The sequence below is a fragment of the Gastrolobium bilobum genome, unplaced genomic scaffold, assembly GCF_033153095.1.
Source record: "Gastrolobium bilobum isolate Gb01-03AN ecotype WA unplaced genomic scaffold, APGP_CSIRO_Gbil_v1 utg12578, whole genome shotgun sequence".
In the NCBI taxonomy this organism is placed as follows: Eukaryota; Viridiplantae; Streptophyta; class Magnoliopsida; order Fabales; family Fabaceae; genus Gastrolobium; species Gastrolobium bilobum.
Window position 1 is genome coordinate 19,988 of NW_026897471.1, and position 22,277 is coordinate 42,264.

The 22,277-nt window shown below is 35.8% G+C and overlaps 1 protein-coding gene across 3 annotated transcripts; it reads right to left on the reverse strand.

Moving 5' to 3' along the window:
* Positions 1-2,119: 2,119 nt before the first annotated feature.
* LOC133307179 (zinc finger CCCH domain-containing protein 38-like) lies at positions 2,120-15,042 on the reverse strand. Of its 3 annotated transcripts, none has more exons than XM_061507630.1 (6): positions 14,868-15,042; positions 13,661-14,176; positions 6,326-6,753; positions 4,565-5,679; positions 3,362-4,386; positions 2,120-2,503 (listed from the first exon to the last, which is right to left on the reverse strand). In XM_061507630.1, the coding sequence occupies exons 2-6, from the start codon at positions 13,814-13,816 to the stop codon at positions 2,474-2,476; spliced, it is 2,754 nt and encodes a 917-aa protein (XP_061363614.1). In that variant the 5' UTR covers positions 13,817-14,176; positions 14,868-15,042; the 3' UTR covers positions 2,120-2,473. The 3 variants fall into 3 exon arrangements, with proteins under 3 accessions (XP_061363614.1, XP_061363613.1, XP_061363615.1); XM_061507629.1 differs by having other exon boundaries at positions 6,317-6,753; XM_061507631.1 differs by lacking the exons at positions 6,326-6,753; positions 13,661-14,176.
* Between the last annotated feature and the right edge of the window lie 7,235 nt (positions 15,043-22,277).

Below are 22,277 nucleotides of genomic sequence, written 5' to 3' on the forward strand. Positions count from 1 at the left end.
ACAATTTCTCTGTTCTTTCCTCCTTTTCTGTTCTGTTCTGTCTTCCTTAAGTTCTTAGAACCTAACATCAATCTAATGATTGATACCAAAAAGTATGATAGTTATACACTCTAAATGAAATTGCCAATAATTAATTATATTATTGCAATTTCAAAATTCTAATTTTCAAGAATCAGATAAAATCTCTATTTTTTGAAATAAAAAAATGGAATTAAATATACAAACCTTCGACACATTGCTAATTTGATTTAAAGCAATGTGACTTCAAATTAAATGAAAGCAGGAAAAAAAAAAAAAAAAAAAAGCCTATAACCTACACAAGTAACTGCACAAAAGTAGTCACAGTGAATTTCATTTATTTTATTTTTTCTTTGAAAATCAAAGATTAAAAAAACACACACAAACTGAAACATAACAAGCAGTACAAATGTACAAAACACCAAATTTAGGCAGAATCACGAATAAGTAATAAAAATTATGTGAAGACACGATTATCCATGTGATATTATATATCTCAAAACCAATATCAGAATACGATAATAGTAATTGGACAATCTCAATTACAAAAATGAAAACGAAACACAATATCACTTATGCATTCAAGGTCCAAACAAAGATTGTTAGGAAAGTGGTGTCAAAATCATTGAGAGAGTTAATCCGTATTAGAGAATCATTTTTACAATATTCACAATTTCAAGAAATGCACCTAAGAAATTGAAATATGCAATAACACATAGTTAAAGTATACTATATAAAAATATGTGAATGCAACAAAGAAAAATCCGAGCTCAGTGTTAGATAATATGTCCTTAAAACAATATTGCACTCTCTATGGTGCTCAAGATTCAGGGACAATTGTCTCTCAAAATAAAACAGATTACCTCTATTCTTATGGCGGCACTTCCACATAGAATAGCTCCATCAAACTCAAGCTATGCCTGACCAATCGCACTAGAGTAATAAAATGCAAATGTAAAGAAAAAATTCACTTTTAAAATTATGATTGTCTATCTATTTATAGAAAACATAGGGAGACAATTTAATCGCTATGTGTCTATATATTGGACAATGTTTATATATGGATTAAATATATTCTATTCTTGTTCTTTGAATTAAACATTGACTCATTATAATAAATTTAATTCTTAATTGAATAGGTATAATCTCCAAAGCACGGACACGTTCCTTTTAAAAAAATTTGCGTGTCGGACACATGTCCAACACGGACACGCTCCGACACGCGTCCAACACGCGGTCAATATTTGGAGACACATGGTCAACTCTCTGACACGTTCTGATACATTTTTTCGACATGCAGTTAACTTTTTCCGGCACGCGGTCAATGTTGGAACACGCTGGGACACTTGCGGACACGTTTTTTTTTTTTTTTAAATCTTTATTTTATTTTGTTAACTAAATATAAAAGAATTAATTTGTAAATTAATTTTTTTCTCTTATGAAATTTGACATGAAAAATTAACAAAGTATGAAAAATTATTTATATTTATATTTATGTTACAAAATTGAAATATTTGATTGGTTATATGACTTATTATGGACTCTTATAAGTATTAAATATAAATTATATTATATATATTAAAAAATTTATTTAATATCAAAACGTGTCCCAACGTATCAAAATATGATAATTTTAGAATTAACGTGTCAGCGTATCGTGTCGTGTCCCGTGTCCGTGCATCATAGGGTATACCAACTCTCTGGAATTATTTTTCCTTCAAATTTTTCCCACGTATTTACTTGACTTATTTCTCCTTGTTCTTTTTGAAGACTTGACTTATTTATTTACACTATTCTTAATTACTCAATTTTTTTTTAATTTATATTGGTTTCATTGAAAAAATTTATATAATTCAATTCGCATTAAATTCATATGATCCTACAGCATGCAATAAATTCGTATAAATAAGACTTGTTTTATGTACCTCCAATCAAATGGGGAAAGATAAGTAATTACCGAAAGGAAGAATACACAAAGCCAAAAACTCTTATCATCCACCTTTTATTGATTTATTTTCTTGGAGATGATCATTGAACATCTTTTGAAACAAAATAAATTTGCTCAAAGCATATTTATCTCCAGGCAAATCGTTGAGGACTACACAAACTGCCAGGAAATTTTTTTTAGACCTATGAATTAACCTTGCTGGTAATATAAAATGAATCCCACATAACAACTGTCTAACAATGGAGTTGCAAACTGTTGTCAATGACATTCTAAGACCCAATAATTTTTCTCCAAAGAAACGAAGAAAAAACAAATAAATGCTCCGAAATTGTATGCACAGGAGCTGCAAAGGCTACTGGATTCTACAGCAACTGAAGTACACACACAAAGGGCCAAGACAATTAAACACAAAAAATTCAGAGATAAGTAAGCATAGTACACATTGAAGACAATGACGCCACGCAGAATACAAAAGATAGATTTGGTAGCCAAATTTCTATAATTCCACTAAGCCTTCTGAACCTTTTCCACATATGCCTGCAAGCAAAAGGAGAACAATTATAGGACAAGCTGGAAAGCCAGAAGTAACATACTAGCAAAATAGAACAACTTCGACATAAGAAATAGGATGGCTACACCTTCAACAACAATTGTAGTCAAACATAGAGCTCAGAATCCAATAGAGATCAATTAGGATGCGGAAAGCTTTATTGAAGAGAAGTAAAGTCTATTTGAAATAGTTTTTCTTTCTTAATAGAGAAAATAAAGCCGCATGAGATTATGTTACATAGACAAAATAACTAAATTATGAAATAACAAATTAAGAAACTGGGTAACCTTTTAGCAAGAGGAAAAATAATATAGTTCAGTTTAAAAAAAAGTTACCATGACTAATTTAAGTTGATTTCTTTTAGACAGTACCTTTAATGATGAAATTTAGCTACATATATAAAATTTTAGGTGAGCATATATAACTCTGCTCAAAATTAATCCCATAAGTGTAAACATACAATTAGGTCCTTGAAAATTGTTACTTGTGTTGCTTTGGTCCTAAAAAAATTCCGTTTATACAAATTTGTCTCCAAAGCAATGAACTAGTTAACAAGTTAATAATTTCGATAAGGTGAACTTTTTAGCAAGTTAACGTCGGAATCTAATTTGTATAGGCGGAAACTTTTGGAGACCAACGGAACACACTTGACAACTTTCAAGGATCAAATTGTATATTTACTCAATCCCATATTTTTGGGCAACTTTCCATCAACTCTTTCAACTTCCAAAATAAGCCTTTAGAAAATTAATGGTTTCCAGAGCTTCATCTGAATTTACTTTCATCTATAAAAGTAAAATGGAGGTGAAAATATAACGGCAATGTGTAAGTTAACCACCACTGACCTGTACAAGTTTGTTAAGCTTTGGTTTTGAAAATGACAAATAGTGGTCGATTTTCTCTTGTGTCTGAGGAATATGGGCACCCTGCATGGTACCAGTTACTTTATCAACAACTTTCTTCACAATTGTTTTATAATCTTCTTTGGTGATTTGACCTTCTTTCCATGTTGGTTTCAGAAGCTCCTTAACAAACTCTACCAAAGCAAATTTAAATGTACGAACCCCCTTCATATCCTTTGTTTTCTTGGCCTCATCAGGTTCACCATTTTGCTCCATGTTTTCCAAAGGACCATTCTCTTTTGTATTTTTATGATATTCTTGAGAATTTTGCCTTTCCTCAGCTACCACTTCCTTGTTATCCTTAGTAACCTCAGTGTTTTGACCTGGCAGCAACTGGATTGGATGAACATTCTTGACAAGTTCCTCTGAGTATGAAGCCTTAATAGAATCACCACAAATTTGTCTCCCAGTGTTAGACAACCGTGATGAAATTTCTACTTCATCTTCTGCAATTTTTTTACTTGGAGGAATGCCTGGGGGAACCCCATTTGCATCAGCAATATTTGGTTCCATACCATCACACATTGGATCATACTGCTTCGAGAATCCAACAGCAGGATCTGGCTTGACAATTGTATTGTAAACAGGCATAGCAGGCACTTCAGTTTTTGCTAGGGAAGGAGTGTCCTTTGCATCATGAGAATTTAAAGCAGCATAAAGTTGTGGCAGCTGCTGACCTGCTCCGAGGATATGAGCCAGAGAGGCTGAGAGATCAGTAAGTTGAGCAAGCTGTTCTTTGTTTACCACATTCTGAATTGGAGGATTTCTTGAACTAACTTGTGATATGCCTGCATCCATAATATTTGGTTCAACGGTGTACTTTTTCTCAGTAGACACTTCTTGGTTCTGCATACCATCAACAATTCCTCCTCTTGAAGGAAGAATGGGAACTGCCATTTGACTCTGTCCAACTGCAAGTGAAGAATGCAAAGGATTTGCAATCTGTGCATTCTGATTAAATCCTTGTCCTGGAAGAACAACAGTAGAAAAGTTTAGGTCTATGTGTGAATCAACAGATTTGTTTGTCACACTTGTCATCACACGTCAATGAAATGAGATCATACTTTTTAAAATTTTGGGTTTGCACTAGCAGGGCAAACTATTTTTCAATTTACAAGGGATGTAAAACATCAAGAACATGATTACCTGGAAGGACTTGTATTCTGTCATGTTCGGAGGCAGCTAAATAAGTAGCACCCTGGGTTATCCCATGCTTATTCTGTCCATGCTCTTCTTCAATATGGTTGGAGGATCCCACCCTATAATTCCAATCAGGAGACATTTTAGCATCACCTGACCAAATGTCTGTACCTATTGACTGGGAACCATGCATCTTGGCACCAGTATTTTCTGCTATCCAACAGTCAGCTTCCTTCTTATCACTCAAAAATGGTGGTTCACCGTGCACTCTGCTCTTATCTAAACTACAACCCCATCCATCCTTCACAGGCCAGGCAGTGAATCCTGGCTCTGTGGCACCCATACTTCCACTTTTGTCCTCAACCAGCTTTGCTGTATCAGAGACAGCAACTGTGTCATTCCGCTTTGGACTGTCGCAAACTTTATCTGCATCAACCATATTGCCATCTAAACCCCATCTATCATCTCTTAGCCTTCGATTGGGACTAACTGAATTGCTCAAATTTGATCTATCCAACATCTGATGATCTCCAACTGGGTTGCTCGCCAACCTAACATCCCTTACTCTTCTATTAGGGCTCCTAGATGCTTGCCTATCATGAGAAAACCTACAATTTTTACCGTTACGACAATTTCCATAAGCAAAAAATTTGCAAGGAGTATCACCACTGCGTTTTGGCCAATGCCCACCACCCTGCTCAAAAGAACTATCTCTGCGCCTTCTATCAATTTCCCTTTCTCTAGTAAATTCATCCACAGATATTTTGCCATATCCATCAGAATTGTTATGATGCACATACTTGCACGATGCTCCCATTCTACACCTGCCTTTTGCAAAATCAATACAAGCCTCACTAGATCTACCACTCTTAAGAGAAAGATCCCGACTCTCGTGGGGAGTAGAATATCTGGGAGCTCCACCTTCCCTGTGCTTACTTTCCCAACTATCCTCATGATTTCGATTATCATGATGAAGAAAATGGCATTGGCTGCCTCTTCTGCATTTACCAGCAGCAAAATCTCTACATGGAAGTGTCGATCCTCCAGACCTCATTCTATTTCTGTCATTGACTCCTGCATCAAACCTAAGTCCATGGGGAGGGCTCTGGCTCCGACTACTCCTAGGAATGACATAATCCAAAAAAAAGGAAGATAATTAACAAAACCAACTGCATCTAGAAAGCAAGGGACATAAACATGGCACAGATACATCTCAATAAGAAAAAGACCAGAAATGATTTTGGTATGAAAGCACTTCTAAATAACCTTAAAACAGCACCTTCTGAGCTTCACCCTGGAAGCTAAAAATTTTAATATAGGACTGCATCATCTAAAACTGCATCAAACATGCAGTTTCCAGTGTTCATGATTTCAAGCATCAGTGAGTGTGTATACCAAACATAAAAGTATATGTACAAAATATCTAATATATGTTTAAAATGTCTTTGGAAGGATAAAGAAAGTATCTAAAAGTAGTGAATTATTTTTTCAGATCCCAATAATACTTCTGAAGGCTCCGAGGTGTCAGCATTCTCCTGAGTGCACATAGCTCCCCATTGAAGGGAAAATGCATCAGAGGATAAGAGAAGTGTGTATTTTAGGACTTTTTGAACATTAATATATCATAATAATACACAATCAAGTTTATTTACAGTCATGCTACCCCAACAATCCATCAGTTAAGCACTTAAGGTATAAAGCTTCCATCAATATTCAGAAAATGGGATCAGTACAGACACACTGAGTAGAGAAACAAACCTGACTGACCTACTCCAACCATTTTGGGGGGATTGACTATGTCTGTTATGTTTCCATTCCTCAAACCCCGGTGACATTTTCCTGTCATAACTTCCATCCTCGTCCCATTCCAATGTTGCATCCAGAACTCTATAGTCTTTGTTCATAATATCATCCTTATTTGAACCTCTGCCTCCAGAAAAAGGTTCCTTAGGAGAAAATCCCATACCAGGTTTTAATTTATCATTTCCTTCCAAATAAGACCACTTCGAACTATTGCTACCAGCAACATCTGCAGAGGACCATCGAGATCGCAATTGCTTACTATCAGGTGCATTACTATCAGGTGCATATTCAGGCTCATCTCTCAAATCCCACTTTGAAGAGCGCTTTCTGCCACTTCCACTCATCTCACTTGCCAAAGCCGTAATGCTTCTCTTTGAACAATGCAGTGTGCTCTGAATCAACAACAATAAAATAAATCACCAGAAACCTGAAATCTATCCTAGCTCTTCTAAGTTTTCTTCACTAAACAACTATAACTTGCCAGGAAACAGAATCAGCAGAAATTATAAAATAAATGAGAGACTTAACTTGTATTTCAAACAAAGTATCAAGCTAGTGAGCTTTAGCTCAGTTGACAGGGAATAGGATGTACCTATTTCCTCAGTGGGAGGGGATTGATGCACTCCCAACTCCCTTGTGGGATTCCCTTAGGCCCCATCCAAGTCCTAGACCCAAAATAAAAAAAAAAAAATGCAGGTAGTTCCACCAAAGTTCAAGAATTGAACCTAATCAAAGTTCACATCAATCACTCAACACACATATAATTGACCATTTTTCAATGCAAATAAATTAATTAATAGGGAATAAGAATATAGAACAGGAGGATCCAGAGTTCTCCAAACAGCAAAAACAAGGGAACAGGAGACATAAGAAGCATCAATCAAAAGAAACAACATATGCACAAAATCAAGCGAGAAAACTAGCTTCTTCAAAAAAACTCTACATGTAGACACTAGAAACTGCTGGCTGAAAATTCTAGTATTTCATATGGATTTAATTGACTGGGAGGAACAGTGAATAGTTCTTAATTGATGCATATTCCAGTCTATAATACAATCAAATCCAATTGATATGACTCAGACTAGGAAATTTGCCTTAGGTTGCTTTAATGTTTTCTTTCTATCTCCTCCCCCACAAAGGTTCTAGACACCAACATTACTTTTTAAGGAATTAGGCATTGTGTGTTATGCATTGGGCCAAGGCCTCCTAAAGGACAACAAACAGGTTGGATGAATGAACCTAAGGAACAGCCAACAGGATTTTCTACCAGCAGAAAATACAAAAGTATAGCAGATTTTTAGACCATACAGTAGAATGTGCTTGGTAGATATGAAAATTAAGGGGCGAAGATCAATATACAAATTTTTTTAGAGGATAATAAATCAATACATATTGCCTTAATATAGAGGCACAGTAAGTGTTTTTTTTATGTAAATGTAATGGCAACAGTCCAAACATTTGGTAATTATTACAGAACCAAGTATAGATTTTATGTTAAAATGAGGATGGGTTTTACTAGTTTTGTTTACGCCCTTAAATTTTGCTTTCAAAAATTACAAATGTGGATAGGTCATAAATATTTGTATTCCTTTATTCAAAGCAAGGGTGATAGCCAGAACCATAAACAGAGCAAATTTACTGACTCAAAACAGTTTCCTATAGATGCACCCAAAGAGAGAGAAAGACAGAGACAGAGAGAGAGAGAGAGAGAGAGAGAGAGAGAGAGAGAGAGAAAGAGAAAGATTCCTGCAGTAGCTCCATGACAGGATTTGACAATAAGAAGGACAGTGCAAATAATACGAACACGACCACCAATACGAATAATAAGATGAGGGCTGACAATATAAGGCAATAAGGACCAATAGCTTAAAAGAGCTTATACAAGTATTTGGTCATTATTACGTAAAAAAAAGTATACAAAAATATTTATTATAATAAAACAACCCTGTTACTTAGAAAAATATTGAGATGGGGGAACCTTGTTTCATTGAGCAGGAAGAAATCCTCCTTCCATAAAAGGCTGCTAGCCTTCATAATAAAAAAAAGCAGCTACACATGATCTCTTATAATGCATCCCATAGTATAGCTTTATATAGCCGTCCCATTCCACCATATCTTTCTTTATCTACTCAAGCAGATGAAACCTCATCTAAACAGATGAAGAAACTTTTGAAGAAGAATGCTACCACTACCAACTGCCAGTTGAGGAATTTGGGGATGTACACATTCCCAGATGAGACCAAATTAACATGAAGATAAAATTTAAAGAGCAATTAGAGGTGGCAAATCGAGTTGGGGGCCTTGTTTGGATCAACATGAATAGCTATTCGTGTCCAAACCTTTGACACTAACACAACCACTTGAAAGAAAAGGGTATTTGAAATATTATTGAATTGTGTATTAATCTGATACAAAGAGGTCTCTATTTATAGAGACTAAAAAACCTAATTCTTGACCTAATGGGCTTGGCCCAATACAACAAATACTAATAATAATAAAGACCTAATATTTACAACACTCCCCCTCAAGCTGAGGAATAAATATTTATCATTCCCAGCTTGCTAGTAAATTCTTGAAATCTGTCTGAAGGAAGTCCCTTTGTCAATAGATCAGCTAATTGACGCCCAGTGGGAATGTATGGAGTGGTAATCAACCCGCTATCAAGTTTCTCTTTGATGAAATGGCGGTCGACCTCAATATGTTTAGTCCGATCATGTTGAACCGAATTATGAGCTATACAAATAGCGAACTTATTGTCACATAGCAGCTTCATAGGTCCCTCACATTTTATTTTGAGATCATCAAGTATAATTTTCAGCCATAGTAACTCACAAATGCCTTGAGCCATAGCTCGAAATTCAGCTTCTGCACTTGACCTGGCAACCACATCTTGTTTCTTACTTCTCCATGTCACTAAGTTACCGCAAAGAAACATGCAAAAACCAGTGGTAGATCGACGATCAGTCACGGATCCAGCATAATCAGTATCAGTGTAGACTTCTAAAGAGAGATTGCCATCACGTCGGAATAACAATCCTTTACCAAGAGTAGCTTTAGGATACTGAAGAATTCTCTCTACTACCTGCATGTGTTTTCTCCTTTCACAGAATCAAAACCAGGCGGGATTTTCATGTAGACTTCTTCTTCTAACTCACCATTGAAGAAAGCATTTTTCACATCAAATTGATTAATATTCCAATCGTAATGGGCAGCAAGGGACAACAAGACTCTCACCATATTCATCTTTGCAACTGGAGCAAATGTTTCTTCATAATCAATGTCATAGGTTTGAGTGTAACCTTTGGCAACTAATCGAGCTCTGTATTTCTCAAGAGTTCCATCAGAATTATATTTCAGGGCATAAACCCATCTGCACCCTATTGCTTTCTTTCCATTAGGTCTATCAATAACCTCCCATGTTTTATTTTTTTCCAACGCATTCATCTCCTCTTGCATGGCTTGAGCCCAATTCCCATCTTTCAAGGCTTCATGTACTGATTTTGGGATTGCAATAGAGTGTAGTGCTGAAACAAAGCTTTTGTGCTGCACAGAAAGATTAGCAGAAGAAACAAAATGGGAGATAGGGTATTGAGTACAAGAGGGACAGGAGGAACAAGATTTCTTGGGACAAGATCTTTTTCCTTTTCTAAGAGCAATGGGTAAATCAGCAGAATCAGTAGTAATGGGTAAGTCATCAGAAGTATTAACATCATGATCAGAATTACGAGATTCAGGACTTACCAGAGGTTCAGACGATTGAGGTTGCTGTTGAGGCAATGTGGGCTGTTTCCTTCTTTGATATACCAACTCAGGTGTCATAATCTTCCGTATCTCTGGTGAACTTGATGTATCAGTCACAGGAGGATCAGTCACAGGAGGATCAGTCACAGGAGGATCAGACACAGAAGGAACAGGAACAATAGGGACAAGAGGAGGATACACTGACACAGGCAAAGGAGTAGACACTGAAGACTCAAAGAAGGGAGGTGATGAGCTTTCTGGTGAAGGATTCTCCCCCTGAAGATGAGGACCTTGGAAAAAGGACTCAGATTCCTGAAATGTAACATCCATAGAAACAGAAAATTTCCTACTACCAGGGTTGTAGCCCTTCTTATCGGGAACATAACCAAGAAAAACACATTTAATAGCCCTAGGGTCCAACTTACTGCGATGATGTTTATGAACATGAACAAAAGCAACACACCCAAACACTCGTGGAGGAAGACTCATAGTTGGAATAGAAAGGAAAAAAGAAGTTATAGAGTGAATAGGACTTACATGGTCAAGTACCCGAGTGGGTAAACGGTTGATCAAGAATGCTACAGTAAGAATAGCATCTCCCCAATAGTATTTGGGTACTTGTGTCTGAAACATTAATGCACGAGCCACTTCAAGAAGGTGACGATTTTTTCTTTCAGCAACCCCATTCTGTTGAGGGGTGTCAACACAAGTAAGTTCATGAATCATACCGTTATTTCGTATAAATTGGAAAAAAACTGTGATTAACATATTCAGTACCATTATCTGTTCTTAGTCTCTTGATTTTTTTACCAAATTGGGTCTCAACCATTTTATAAAATTGAAAGAACAGATGTGGTACCTCAGACTTTTCACGCATTAAGTAAACCCAAGTTACACGAGTGCAATCATCAATAAAAGAAACAAACCATCTATTTCCAGAAGCATGATGGACTTTAGAAGGACCCCAAACATCAGAATGAATAAGATCAAAAGGTTCAACACTCTTAGAACTACTAGAAGAAAAAGACACACGACGATGCTTAGCAAACTCACAAACATCACAATGAAAAGACTCAACAGACTTAGACAAAAACAATGATGGAAATAAAGACTTGAGTAAACTAAAAGGAGGATGTCCCAAACGCTTATGATGAAGCCAAATCAAAAGAATCAGCAGTTGATTGACCATGAGACATGAAGATGTGATCTGTTACTTTATTTGCGGGAGATTGTGACACCAGATAGTACAGCCCACCTTGCTCTTTAGGACTACAAATCGTCTTCCCTGTGGCGAGATCCTGAAAAATACAATGGGTAGGGAAGAAGGTTACAGTACAATTCAAATCTTTTGTAATTTTATGAATAGAAAGAAGATTCGTGGAGAGTTTAAGAACATGAAGAGCATCTTTAAGATGTAAGGACTGTTGTAAGTTTATGTCACCAGAACCCGCAACTGATGTATGTGAGCCATCAGCTATGGCTATTGTATGGGTTCCAATGGTAAGATGATAAGAAGTAAAGGAATCAGCACAACAATCCATATGATCAGTAGCACCAGAATCAACAACCCAAGAATGTTTAAAATCATTACATGAAGAAAGAAAAGAATGAGTTTTGGAGCTCATACCAGTCATAGCCAAAGCACTAGTATCAGATGGCTTACTCAGATAATCAAGGATGGTTCGGAGCCGTTCCAATTCATCTAGACGAAATGCAGGTTGGGTCTCATTAGGTGCAGGGGTTATTTCAGAGGAAGTAAAATGCGTTTGACCACGCATCAATGCCATCTTTTCTAAGACAGTTTGCTTTCCATGGAGGCGAAAGCATAAATCCTTGATATGACCTGTTCTTTTACAATAAGAACACCATCGATCATCTCTCTTAGGTCTAGAAGATGCACCACCATAAAACTTTGTAAAGGAAATCCTTTGAGAAGAGGCCATACTGCACTAAAACAGTCAACGAAAAAGCTCCAAGAAGCTGGGAGAGTCGATCAGAACTGCAGTGGCCCGACCTCCAGAACCGTCGTCACGCGCCGTCACGCGCCGGTGAAGCTGGCGGCGCGTGGGCTTCACGCGCAGGGAAAGGAGCGGCGCGTGGAGGCGCGTCTGAAGTCCAATCGGGCTTGGCTTTTCAGGCGAAGGTCGTCCAAGGGTTGCGAACCTATCTGGGGCTGATCGGAGTTGAACGGTCGCCGGAAAACGTCCAAAAATCAAGATGAACAGTGTTGTTAGTCTTGAAACGTGATGACCAGCGATGAACAGTGTGAAGAACGTTTGTTTTGCCACACAAACACTGACCTTATGTTGTGTGAAGAGGAAAAAGAAGAGAAAAAGTGATCTTCTCGATCCAAGAGGTCCCTGGAAATTTTTTTTCCGATGGCGGCTAATGGCAGCGAGAGACGAAAAAAAGACTAAACAAAGTTTCGTAGGCGCGGAAGCAGAGCCCTCAGGATCGAGAGCTCTGATACCAACTTGAAAGAAAAGGGTATTTGAAATATTATTGAATTGTGTATTAATCTGATACAAAGATGTCTCTTTTATAGAGACTAAAAAACCTAATTCTTGACCTGATGGGCTTGGCCCAATACAACAAATACTAATAATAATAAAGACCTAATATTTACAACACAGCCCTATACTCAACGGGTTGACACGACAAAAATAACCCATCCATTTTACTTTTTGAATGAAAATTATTTAAATAACCTCAGATGAATAGATAAAAATGGGATATGTGGGGGTAAATATGTAATTATATAATTATTTAATTTAAACAGGTAGACACAAACACGAATACCCCTAACACAATTTTTTGGGGGTAACTTTTGGTTGACACGAACACGAATACGGTTGACACAAACATGAGAAATTCGTGTAATGTTCGGTTCTTGTTGAAATTTGTCACCCCTAATAGCAATGATGTTGGTGGTCAAAGTCAAAAAGTAGCGACCACGGTAATACGGATGCTTAAGGGTGTGATAGACGAGAGTTGAGGTTGAATGAATATCTTATAAGGTCATATCAAGTCCTAAGTAGAGGATAATTTTACCTGGTTTTATTGGGATTCTTTTCTTAGCGAAGCACAGGGACTTCAAAGATCATGCCCAAATCATTTCAATCTATGTTCTCTCATTTTCTTCCATAGAAATTACTCTAATTTTTCGTCAAATATCTTCATTTCTTATTTTATCCATCCTCTTATGACCGCACATATACCTTAACATCCTCATCTCCGAATATCTTCATTTCTTATTTTATCCATCCTCATATACCCACACATGTATCTTAACATCCTCATTTTCACTACTCTCATTTGCTGCTCATGTTATTTCTTTGTCGGCCAACATTCAGCTTCATATAGCATTGAAGGCCTTACTATTGACCTATAAAATTTTCCTTTTAACCTAAGAGGGATTTTACGATCACATAAAAATTCCAACACACTGTCATTTTATCCAACTGTTTCTAATAATTGGCTTACATCCTCATCAATCTCTCCTCCTTTTTGCAAGATTGACATTGACCGCAAATATCTAAATGCAGTTTTCATTGGTACCTCCTGTTCTAGCATATTTACGAATTCTTGTTCTCCTCCTCTTGTGGTGGCAACACTCCATAGCCTATGCATATTCTCCAAAAACCATGAAAAATCTATCTGTCCTGGAACTTGCAGAACATATTTACAACACTTGCAGGATTCAAAGCATCTCATAAGGTCTCCAAACACTAAATAATAGCCCTCTTAAAAAGTAAATCAAGGCTACAAGTTATATTGCATTGATTTTCTTCAATGCTTGTTCGTGAAGCACATTGGACACTAGTGTATCTGCTGAAACTTAACACATAAGGTGACACATCCTCTCCCATCCTTGAACTAGCCAGTGGTTTATTCTGCTATCTCAGAATATATTGAAAATTTCTCCACTCAAAAACTATCCAATATTGAATTGATTTAGGCTTTAAATATCCAATATTGCTCTTGTGGAGGGATCAAATGCCACTGGAAACATATTTACACCAGCTACTTTGATTGAACTTGCTAACACCTCCATGCATTGATCACATGAAATTACTGCAGAAAAATTGTATCTAATATTAGCACATTGAATAATGTACTCTTACTGAGACACATAGAACTAAAGCACGTAGAGGACTGCTAACCCAGCTACGGAACTACCTAATGTCTTGGTAATCCAGTTAGTTCTATGGATGAAAGCCTAAAGAATGAACTTGTGCTTTTGGATTTAAAGAAAAAACAAAACAAAACAGAAACAAAAAAGAGCCTAAAGATGTAATGGTACGGTCAACAAGTAGGAATGACCGACCATCTAATTTTCCTTCCATCAATATCAGTTAAATAATTTTTGGGCAATTCTAGTTTAAAAAAGTGATTTCACACTATAGTCAAGGCAAGGCTAAAAAAGGGGCAAAAAAATATCATGATCAAAAAACCACAGCCCCATGCTGAAACCAAAATTCCCTTTTAGTATTGGCAAAGGGGAAAATCTTGAGTCGCTACCTAGGATAGTTGGTCGTTTTCGGCATAAACAACATTGGTGACACTACGAATCCTTACGTATCAAAAAGAAATATGCAAGAATACCCATCATATTCAAACTCCAGAAAACATGCACAAAAACCAATGAAAAACAAAACAAACAGGGTTTCAAAACAACGCTCAAAATTGAAATTGATGGAGACATAGTAAACCCTAGATAAGATATGGAGGGGAATAAGCATAGTAAGGTTGAGAGAACACTCACTAGTGAATGATGAACAGAGCGTGGAAACAGAAACCCTAGGGTAAAGCATGTGATCTTGCCATGTAGAAGCTTTTCCAGAGAGAGAGAGAGAGCAATTGTCCAATGGAGCTCAGCTTCTATTTCGTGAACAAAAATATTTGCGTTTGTCTTCTTTTTTCGGCTCTATCCTTTGTTTTCCGATCTATTCTTCCTTTCTATTTTAAACTACTGTTCATGACGACATTTTTCAGTGTAAAAAATAAAGCAAGGGATTAATTTTCTCCATTCAACGGGAGAAAATTTTCTTATCCTAATGTATATTAATATGAGTAGGATCACAAAAATGTAATAGACAAAAAAAATTAAGATAAGAATCACTTTATAATTGTGTGTATAGTAGCAAACAATTTTCAGAGAACTATTTTCCAAAAACAATTTACTAATACTCCACTTTTTTATTTAAATTTTTTCTACAAACTCTGAATGGAAAATCAAATGTTTTGAATTTGTCATAATATTTTAAGAAAAATAAAAAAATCTTATGATCATATTAAATTAGATATGAGAGAATTCACTCCCTCCCTATTTTGAGATTAATTTTATTACCATACATGAATTCATTACCGATACTGATTTGCCCTAACACTAATAGTAAGTCCTAAACAACCCTAAAAATAAAAAATCAAGGGTTGGTTTGGCCTGAGATCTGAACTCAAAATAATAAAGGCATAGAGTCCTCCTGCTTAACTATTAAAACAAATTTTGTTTTATGGGTTTAATATAAGTTAGATGCTTTATAACGACTAATGAGTTTGGCACACGTTGTCTCTGAGCAAATTAGATTTTTATCTGTCATTTGAATCCGTGACTCAAAACAAAACAAGTCAAGAGAGGGTGGGTTGACCCACTTAAAGGAAAAGATAAACTAATAAAAAGTCTATCTCTATTTCTATAAGGGTTTTATTAATGTTACGTTACATAATATAAGTTTAGTTTTCAATACATACAATAAAGGAAAGAAAGAAAGTGAAATGATAAAAGAGAAAGAAAAATATGTGGACCTCACATTAAAGTGTATATATGTGTAAAAAAATAAAATTATGTTAAGTAACATAATAAAGATAAAACCTGACTATAATTAGCGGCAGCGCAACTTGAGTTGCACCATAGCAGTCTTCTAAGTAGTCATTTAAGTAATTCCTTATCTAATGATTGATTCAATGTCAGAATCTCCAGCCATTAATAAATGCATTAAATTAAAAAGAAACAAATTATACATATGCTTAGAAATATTATCTTTTCTAGTTTTCACTCGTTAATAAGCATACGTATTTGCACAAATGTTTATATATAAATGTGGACATGATGTATTATGTTATATACAATCAAGGTAAAACAAGTAATCATATTTTAAATTTTAGTTGCAGATCATTGTATAAAAATTAATGCATGAAAATTCAAAAAATATCCCCTAAAATCAATTGCTATCTATAGTTTATGGTTGTCTTCGATCCGTATGACGTTGACCGAGGAATTTAGCCTACTATTTAGGTGTAAACTCTTTATTGACTAGAAGGTCGGAAATTGTGTAAGAATTCTCATCGCTTTCTTGTGATGTATCAGCTGGAGGTTCGCTTGAACAAGAAGTCGGCCCTTTGGGCTAGGGGTGTTCGCGGTCTGGATTGGATCGGTTTTGAAAATAAAAATCATTCGATCCAATCCTTTCGGTTTGATTATATAATCATCCATTCGGTTTGAATTTTTTTTCAAATCCGATTCGATCCAATCCAACTTTTTTCGGTTTGGATTGGATCGGTTTTCGATTTTTTGAAAATCCTAAAATTTATTTCATGAAATAACATCTTTTGTATATGTTAGTTTTATAAATTTAATTTTATTTTGAAATACGAAAGCATTAGTAAATTATAATATAATTTTTTTTTTGGATAATGAGATATGAAGCTCTACAAAGATAAAAAAAAATTTGATGAGAAGTGACTAGATTTTTTTTTGGGTTTAGTTGATGGGTTAATGAGTCTTGGGTTTAGAAATTTTTGGGCTATGATTGGAAAAATATCCAAATAGGTAGAAGGGAATTAATATATTGGATCGGTTTGGATTCGATCGGTTTTCATCAACTCATCTAAAAACTGATCCAATCCAGTTAAAATTTGCGGTTTTTTGTCGGTTTTCGGTTTTTCGATTTTCGGTTTATTCGGTTTTCGATTTTTCGGTTCGGTTATCGCGGTTTGAATCGGTTTGGATCGGTTGATGAATACCCCTACTTTGAGCTGTGTAATCAATCCAGAACAAAAGGAATAGAGGGAAGCTAAAGGGGTAGAATTCACAAGATCTAAAGATACCAATTGTGAACTACAAACTTCAAAGGATAGATGTTGATAATAGGAGACAAAACAATGGTCCACAAAAATTGGAGCATATATTGAACTCCAAGACTCCAAAATGAGTCGTAGCCAAGTGCAAACTTACACAAGATGACAAACAAATATCGTAGGCACAGGATGCCAAGTAGAATAATAAACAAAATAAAATAAGAGATAAAATTAGTTGCATAGTCTAGTCTTAGGTGTAATTTTTAAAGTTTTTGATTATAGGAGATAAAATTATTTTTTACACATACATAAAAGTATGCAAAGCCCATATGGGACCATATGAGAAGAATAGAGAAAAGAAGAAAAACTAGGGCACACACATTTATATGTGGTGTAAGAGATAATTTTATTTTCTATAAATATGAGAAACTTTAAACCATTTATATATAGGGGTATGATTAACTTACACTGGTGTAAGAATAATAAATCTTACACACAATCTTAGCCATTGATTTACGTACATCAGACGATTGTAATTTATTAAAAATTAATGATTAATTAATGAGTGTGTCCCAATAAATTACAACCGTATCATGTACGAAAGTTAACGCCTAAGATTAAATGTAAGACTTATTATTCTTATACCGATGTAAGATGATCATATATATATATATATATATATATATATATATATATATATATATATATATATTGTTTTCCTTGAATATTATTTATTTCTTTCATAATCATGAAATTCTCCAAAACTTCTCATTTAGTTTGTCTTTTCTATTTGATGAACACTTAATATTTTAATTGCAAAATTTTACCTTATGAAACTATAATGTAATTCTATAAAATTAGACACACATGAATTAAAACAACATTACAAGTAAAATATTGTAATAAACAAAAAGCCAATGAATCAAAAACCCAGATATCAATTAATGAAAAATAAACATTATTAGCTGAATAATCCTTGTCATGAAAATTATATATAAAAAAATGGATAAATGGAAGGCATATGGGCACCTAAAAGGGTAGATTTCACGAGATCATTAGATTCCTAGTGATGCATTTACAGTTGGCTCATTATACACGGCCTAACCATTGATTCAAAAAGTCCAGAGTCAACCAGAATTATAGCTCAATAAGTATGGCTCAATTGTTAAAAGAAGCGGTAATTTGAAACAGAACAAATTTTGATCACATCCAAGTCCAAATGAAACAAGTAACAGATATGATTGTGATTTGTTTAGCAAGAAAAGGAAAGCAACACATTTGGCATGATTGAGATCTAAGATTTGTGAGGTGTTTTGAATGATTTAAATGTAATTATTTGTTTGTTTTTAGAAGTTAATTTTCGTTATATTTATTTTAGGAATTTTCCTTATTTTTAGGATTTTAGATTTTGAATTTTGAATAAATTTGTAATCAGTCTATAAAAGGGTGTTTATGACCCTTGTTGAAGCTATTAGTGGAAACAAACTAGGTTCAATCATTTATTGTAATTCTGTATCAAATATTACTCATAAAAAGAGTAATAATGTTGAAGCTATTAATGGAAACAAATTAGGATCAACGATTGAATGTAATTCTGTATCAAATATTACTCATAAAAAGAGTAATAAATCACTTGATATCTTGGATTGTGGGCAGAATAATCTGGCTCAATAATTGTATCATCTCATATTTATATTAAAGGGAAACCCCCTCCTTGATCATAATTGAGAGGGGGAGAAACATTTTCAGTGTGGACGTACGCCTAATGGCTGAACCACAATAAATTTATATGTTTTTTATTTTAACATGGTATCAAGAGCGGGTTAAATTTTTTTTTCTCTCCTTATCAAATAATCTGATTATATTTTTTCCTTTCTTTTTACCAAAATACCCTTCCCTCCCCTAGTCATTTTTTTCACAAATCCAAATCACTGCCGCTGCTGCTTTCTTCCCCAATCCTGGTGTGCTGTCGCCTACCGCTGCTGCTATCCTAGTGTGCTCCTCTAACCAACTTCAAGCACTCATGCACCGTCAGATCTGCCGCCCTGTTCGTCAGACCACCGTCGTATTGTTTCCCTTGTACTATTTATCGGACCAGCAAACCTCTCATATTGGATCTATAGATGTGCTTGTTTGCAGCACCTGAAAACTTGTGTGCAATCCATCTCTCTCTACGAGATTGTACCATTAACAGGTTTCACGTTTAATTTATTTTTTTGATGTATAATTTGGATTATCTGGTTTGTTTATTTGGTACCATGGCTACTTCGAACAAGACTAATACTGGACGTCTCACTATCATCCTCTTCAATGGTCGGAACTATATGCCATGGAAGTTTGTTATGACGGTCGCTCTCAGTGGCCATTCCAAAGATTCCCACCTCACTGATCCTGCTCCGTCCAAAACAGATGCCAAATATGCTGCTTGGAAGGCATCTGACAACCAAGTTCTGACTTGGGCCACTTGGCTATTTAACTCAATGGAACCTGAAATTTATGAACTATTTGCATATTCGGACACTGCCAAGGACCTTTCAGAATCAGTTGCACAGTACTTCGAGCATGAAAATAATGTCTCCCGTGTCTTTGAGCTTCTACAGGAAATTCACACGATTCATGAACTACCTTCACAATCATTCACTGATTATCTCAGTCAATTTATGAAAAAATGGGATGAGTTGCGACAGTACCGACCCCCAGCAGCAGCTGTAACTGACTATGTGACCCGGGAAGAGCAAGATATGGTGTTTACTCTCTTGGTCGGCATCACGCCGGAGTATGAGTTTTTGAAACGTCAAATCCTGATGATGTCTCCACTTCCTTCCTTTACAGTTGTCTATAACATCTTTCACTAGGAGGAGACATGTTGTCGTGCTATAAAGCCAATATTGCTCGTTCCTGGTGATCTCAACGAGCAATCAGCACACTATTCTCTTGCCCCGGAGACCCCGAGTTCCGGTACTCAGTCCTTTTCTATTTCCACATGTCATATGGGTCGATCTGGACCTAAGGGACGCGAGAGAAGACGTGGTAGCCATCGATATCATTGTGATCACTGCAACAAAGATGGTCACTCTCGTGAACGATGTTGGCTTCTACATCCACATCTCAAAAACTCCAGGGATTGTCACATTGGTGCAAATAGTAATGTCTCACAAGCATCTTCAAGGGAATTCCCCGATGATCTCCATTCTACCTTAGGGAAACTTGTTGTTCATCTACAAGAATATCTTGGTACGAGTGGAAAATCTTCTGATTCTAGTCACTTTGTTCATGGTGGTGTGTCTTCTACACTCACCAGTTTTTTCCTCAATCTTTCATTATTGATTCTGGTGCTACAGAGCATATGTGTAATGACTCTACTCTATTATCTGATATTAATCACATTGCTCCTATAACCGTTGCTAATGGAAATAAGGTTCCTGTTCGAGGTCTAAGAAAAAATTAATCTATTTGACACAAGATCATATACACTATTTGTTCCCTTTTTATCTGCTAATTTACTGTCTGTTGCTAAACTCACACAAGATCTACATTGCAATGTCATATTTTCTGCAAAAAAGGTAATCTTTCAGGACACTCGCACCGGGAGGAAGATTGGTGAAGGTTCATATCACAATGGGTTATACTTGCTTCCTACATCAACTCTGGGTCTTTCAGCTACGTGCAGGACAAATGAATCCCAATTATGGCACTTGCGCATGGTCACCCTTCTGATAAGATTTTGAAACATGTTAATTCCAAATATGTTCTTGATTCAAGTACTTGTGATACATCTCATTTTTCAAGAGTTCATAGAGTACCTTTTTCTAGTAGTAGCCATATTTCTTGTACTAGTTTTGAACTTATTCACTCTGATGTATGGGGCCCAGCCCAGGTTGAATCTTGTGATGGCTTTCGATGGTTTATTACTTTTATTGATGATAAGTCTCGTTGCATGTGGCTTTACTTATTGTGCTCCAAATTTGAAGTTTGCAATATTTTTCAGGAATTTTATCGAATGATTAAAAAGTAGTATGGTGTGAGTATTAAAATTCTGCATAGTGATAATGGTACGGAATATATTAATCACTCTATGCACACCTTTCTTAAATCCATGGGAATTGTTCATCAATTATCATGTGTCGGTACTCCTCAGCAGAATGGTGTTGCCCAGCGAAAAAATCGGCACATAATGGAGGTCACTCGTTCCTTACTCTTTCATGGCAACCTTCCCTCTTATTTTTGGTCCTATGCAGTACTCACCAGTATCTACCTCATCAATCGCACACCAAGTAAACAACTCAATTATAAATCCCCTTTGGCGGTTCTCTATGGTCGTGATATTGATCTATCTCACTTAAGAGTATTTGGATGTCCTTGCTTTGTTCATCAGCAAAACACCAACAAACTGGAGCCTCGTGCCATCAAATGTATTTTTCTCGGATACTCAACAGTAAAAAAAGGCTACAAATATTATGATGTTGGTAACCAAAAGTTATACATTTCTCAAGATGTTTACTTTGATGAGGCTTCTATGTATTTTTCTTCCAAGGATCAAAATTAGGGGGAGATTGGCATTGATAAACAACTAGATTTTTCTCCTAGACCGATTCCATATGAAACAAGTATTATACCACCAGCAAATGCATAACCAATGACAGATTCAGTACCTCTTCTTGATATGCCTGAAGCATAAATTTTCACCTCTATTCCACCAGTAATAACTAATCAGACTATTCCACGATCCATCAGAACAATCAAGCCACCAACCAAATTAAAGGATTATGTCTCTATGGCTGTCACTTATCCTCTTCAAGACTATGTATGCCTTGATCATGTCTCTAGCGGATATAGGTCCTTCTTAACTGCCATTGACAAGCATCATGAACCTGCTACCTTTGAAGAAGCAAAGTCATTTCTAGAATGGCAAGCTGCTATGAATGATGAACTTGTTGCCCTTGATAAAAATCACACTTGGGTAATTGTATCTCTTCCTCCAGGCAAGAACATATTTGGTTGCAGGTGGATTTACAAAATCAAATATCAAAGTGATGGATCTATTGAGAGACATACAGCTCGTCTTGTTGCAAAAGGATATACTCAGACCTATGGTGTA

Excerpts from the sequence above, each read along its gene's own strand:
- LOC133307179 (XM_061507629.1), bottom strand. The coding sequence starts at position 13,816 with ATGAGATGCTTTGAATCCTGCAAGTGTTGTAAATATGTTCTGCAAGTT. Across the intron at positions 6,754-13,660 it reads TAAATATGCTAGAACAGGAG|AGCACACTGCATTGTTCAAA; the intron begins GTACCAATGAAA and ends TTGTTGATTCAG. Across the intron at positions 5,680-6,316 it reads GGTTGGAGTAGGTCAGTCAG|GAGTAGTCGGAGCCAGAGCC; the intron begins GTTTGTTTCTCT and ends TGTCATTCCTAG.